Here is a 3,467-nt window from a genome sequence, read left to right as displayed (position 1 = left end):
AAGTTAAATGGATCATTGTCCTGACCCGCGGGTTAGTCAATGAGGACCCTAGAGGGGGAGTGGGGATGAGAAGGGACAGGAGACACAAAGAATGGGGACAAGACAGGATTCTGATCAAGTCTCGTTTATTCAGGGGAGGTGCTGGGTATATATAGGGAGTGTAGGAATGAGGAAGTCTCATTGGGGGGTCAGCAGGTATCTAGGCAATGGAGGAAGGTGCCACCCCTGGGGCATAGCACATGATTCACGGGGAATGGGCAAGGTGGGAAGTAGCAGAAACTTAACTCAGCAGGGGAATAGAAACTTAAGAAAACGGCTGACACTATTATAAAATGGATACCACTTAATGGCTTCCCACAGATCATCAAACTAAAAAAAAAAAAAAAAGATTGGACTCATAGTGATCCGCCTGTTTACAGCCTCCCAAGAGCTGGGATTACAGGCGTGCCACCACGCCCAGTCTACTATGAAGTTATTTATAATCAACCAATGGCTGTAGTCCACTGGGGAAATGCCCACGAAAACATCCAGTTGTGAGTTTAGCTGCCAGAACAGGACATGACATTTATTCTGTTCAAAGTACCACCATACAGCCTGCTCAGCTTTATTACTCTTACATGCAATTTATTTATTTATTTTGGGTGGTGCACCTCACAGGTCATTTCTCCATGCCGCAGAGTGGACGCTGCTGATGGAGGTATACAGAGACATGCTGTGCTCCCATCTAACACAGCTTGCTTAAGTTTACAGGCAGACTGAGGCTTCATCTCGTGGGTACTTGAGAGTTGGTTAATGGTGACCGTGAGCAGGTGCAGGACTTGAACCTTTTAAGGCTTTGCTTCTTTTATCTGCACTTCTGATTTTATAAACAATGAAGCTCATCAACCCCATTCCTATCCAGATCTCCTGGTAGACTTGGATATAGTACGGTTTCATAGGGACGCAGACGCTTTTAATTAAGCTTTGAAGCATCTCCGCAGGATCAACCGCCCAGCCCAGTCCTTGGCGGACACCGCTCACCCAGGAAGGTCACCTCTTACATGCAATTTAAATTGGTAGCATTGGGGCTGGGGAAATAGCTCAGCTCACTAAGCACCTGCCTGGCAAATTCGAGGACGCGGGTTCAATCCCTGGTACTGCTATGCTGTGCCAGCCCTGTTCTGGGCACGCTGTGCAGGCCACCCAAACCAGGCATGGTGGCACATACCCGTAACCCCAGTGCAGAGGAGGATGAGACAGAAGGATCACTATGAGTCCATGCTGTGTGAGAGACCTGTACCAAATTAATAAATAAAACATTAAAAAGTAAATTTTTATTATTGGGAGAAATAAATATAAATGGGGTAATCTTTTGAGGTATTGGGCATGATAGTCACAAAATATTTTTTAAGCCTATAAGTAATGAAATAGTCAAGTTAAAGACTTCAAAGTTGTCATAGTATGAGGAAAATGAATAAAGCAGGTCAATACAATTTTTCAGAATATTTTTCTCAATGAGTGTTGGATTTGTTCTGTACAGATAATTTCAGAAAAGAAAGTGTACATACAGCTAAAGAATGAGCAATGATAAATACGACAATGGCTTAAAATAAAACATGGGGGCTGGTGAGATGGCTCAGTGGTCTAAAGCACCTACTTAGAACAAGCTAAACTAAGCAAAGCACAGGGACCACGGTTCAATCCCCCAGCACCACATGCCAGCCAGCCCCGCCCCCTGGTGGGCTGAGCTGGCCACACACACAAAATAAATGAATGAATGAATGAATGAATGAATGAATGAATAAATAATTCTTTAAAAAAAATAAAACATGGAATTAAAAAAAAAAAAAACCAAAATGAAAATAAGTGATGCGGGTCTTTCCCATGAGAGGCTCCCCACTTTCCTCCTGTTCCTGGCTGCATGACCTTTGCTTCGGAGCTGGAGTCCCCCCCAGCTCCCTCCCCCAGCTCCCCTCCACCACCCTATCCTGCTTTGAATGGCACTGTCTCCAGTCCCCTATGCTCTAGATTCCATCCTGCAGCCTCAAGCCTGCCACCACCACTGCCACCTTCCCGTGGTCCGCAGCCATAGACTAACAACCCCGTGGGATGCAGGGACAGGACGTTCGTCCTGGGAAAGAAGAGAGAGGGCACGCCAGCGTCCAGGGCTGGATAGACCTCCGAGACACGAGCGCGCGGCACTGAGAGGGCCACACCGCCGGCTTCCGGGCGGGGAGGAAGGCCGTGTTGCTGGGGTACCGACCACTTAAGGAATTTAATGAGTTAGGGGACCCAGCACAGAGCCACCCTGGTGGGAAGCGCTGGCAGATGTGCCAGACAGTGCCTGGCCCTCTCCTCCTGCCACCTGCCTGGCTGGGGCAGTTGATGGGCTGGACGGAGCAGAAAGTGACCCGTGGGGCAGGGTCTGTGACAGATGACAGCCAGCAAAGGCCTTTGGATTTGGTAGTGTGTTATCAAATGCGTTTTTTAAAATATTGTTTATTGCTGCATTTTATTTTATTTTATTTATTCAAAGCTTTAATCCAGAGGGGCTCAGGCCTTGGCAGCCGCCTTCCTCACGGGGGCCAGCACGTTGCTCGGCTCCTCACGCTTCCTCTTGGTGCAGATGTGCGTCCCCGTCCTTGATGAACTTGAGGGCGCGCTTGTCCTTGGAGACCTTGAGCAGCTCCGTGGCGCGCCGCTCGTGGGGGCGAAGCCGCGCACCTCCGGGATCGTGTCCCGCAGGAACTTGGTGGGTTTGGTGAGGCGTCCGCCACGGCGTCTGTGCCTCGGTTTGCTCACATTCTTAGTCACCTTGTGGCTAAGCTATTCTGGCCCTGAATATCAGATGGCAGCATCAGCCTTGCTTCATGAGCTCGGACAGCCCTTTCCCGGGAGTCGTCCCACCCACGGGGGCTGCGCCTTCCTCCCAACCCCTCCGGGCTCACCTCCTTGACCATGACTGGCATCCCCGCATTCCTCCCTGGTCGGAGTCTGTACTTGAAGCAGGCTTCTTGCAGATGAAGGCTTGGGGCTCACTTTCTCCATTCACTACAGTTTCTGTTTTAACTGGTACATAAAGACCACACACATGTAATTAACATAGTTGGGTTTATATTAATAATGTTTCTCCTTTTCTTTCTTGTTTCCTTCCTCTCCTTCATTTTTCACTCTCTTCTGATTTTTTTTTTTTTTTACACCAAAGCAGTTATATTTATTGACATTAATGGGGGAAATGTGCTCAGAGTGAGTGGTTTGTGCCAGCAGCCAAAAAAAAAGGTAGCTGGAACAGGGAAAAGTAGTCGTGCTGGGGTGGCAGGGAAGAGGAAGACAAAACAATTATATATACTTGGATTTAAAAGGAAGGGTACCCATGGGGGCCACGGAGATGGGTCAGTAGATTAAGTGCGAGTTCAATTCCCGGTTCTGCCAAAAAAATATAATACATAAATAAATTATAAAAATTTACTACATAAATAAAATACAGT

At 47.8% G+C, this 3,467-nt stretch overlaps 1 protein-coding gene across 1 annotated transcript; it reads right to left on the bottom strand.

Annotated features, from left to right (window-relative positions):
- Nucleotides 1-789: 789 nt before the first annotated feature.
- On the bottom strand, nucleotides 790-972 carry LOC105744006 (6.8 kDa mitochondrial proteolipid-like). Its single transcript, XM_012517678.1, has one exon. It carries the CDS (start codon nucleotides 970-972, stop codon nucleotides 790-792), a length of 183 nt encoding a protein of 60 aa, XP_012373132.1.
- Between the last annotated feature and the right edge of the window lie 2,495 nt (nucleotides 973-3,467).

The sequence above is a fragment of the Octodon degus genome, unplaced genomic scaffold, assembly GCF_000260255.1.
Source record: "Octodon degus isolate 3935 unplaced genomic scaffold, OctDeg1.0 scaffold00205, whole genome shotgun sequence".
Classification (NCBI taxonomy): Eukaryota; Metazoa; Chordata; class Mammalia; order Rodentia; family Octodontidae; genus Octodon; species Octodon degus.
The sequence above is the reverse complement of the archived record's forward strand: the minus strand, read 5'-3'. Positions and strand labels throughout refer to the sequence as shown.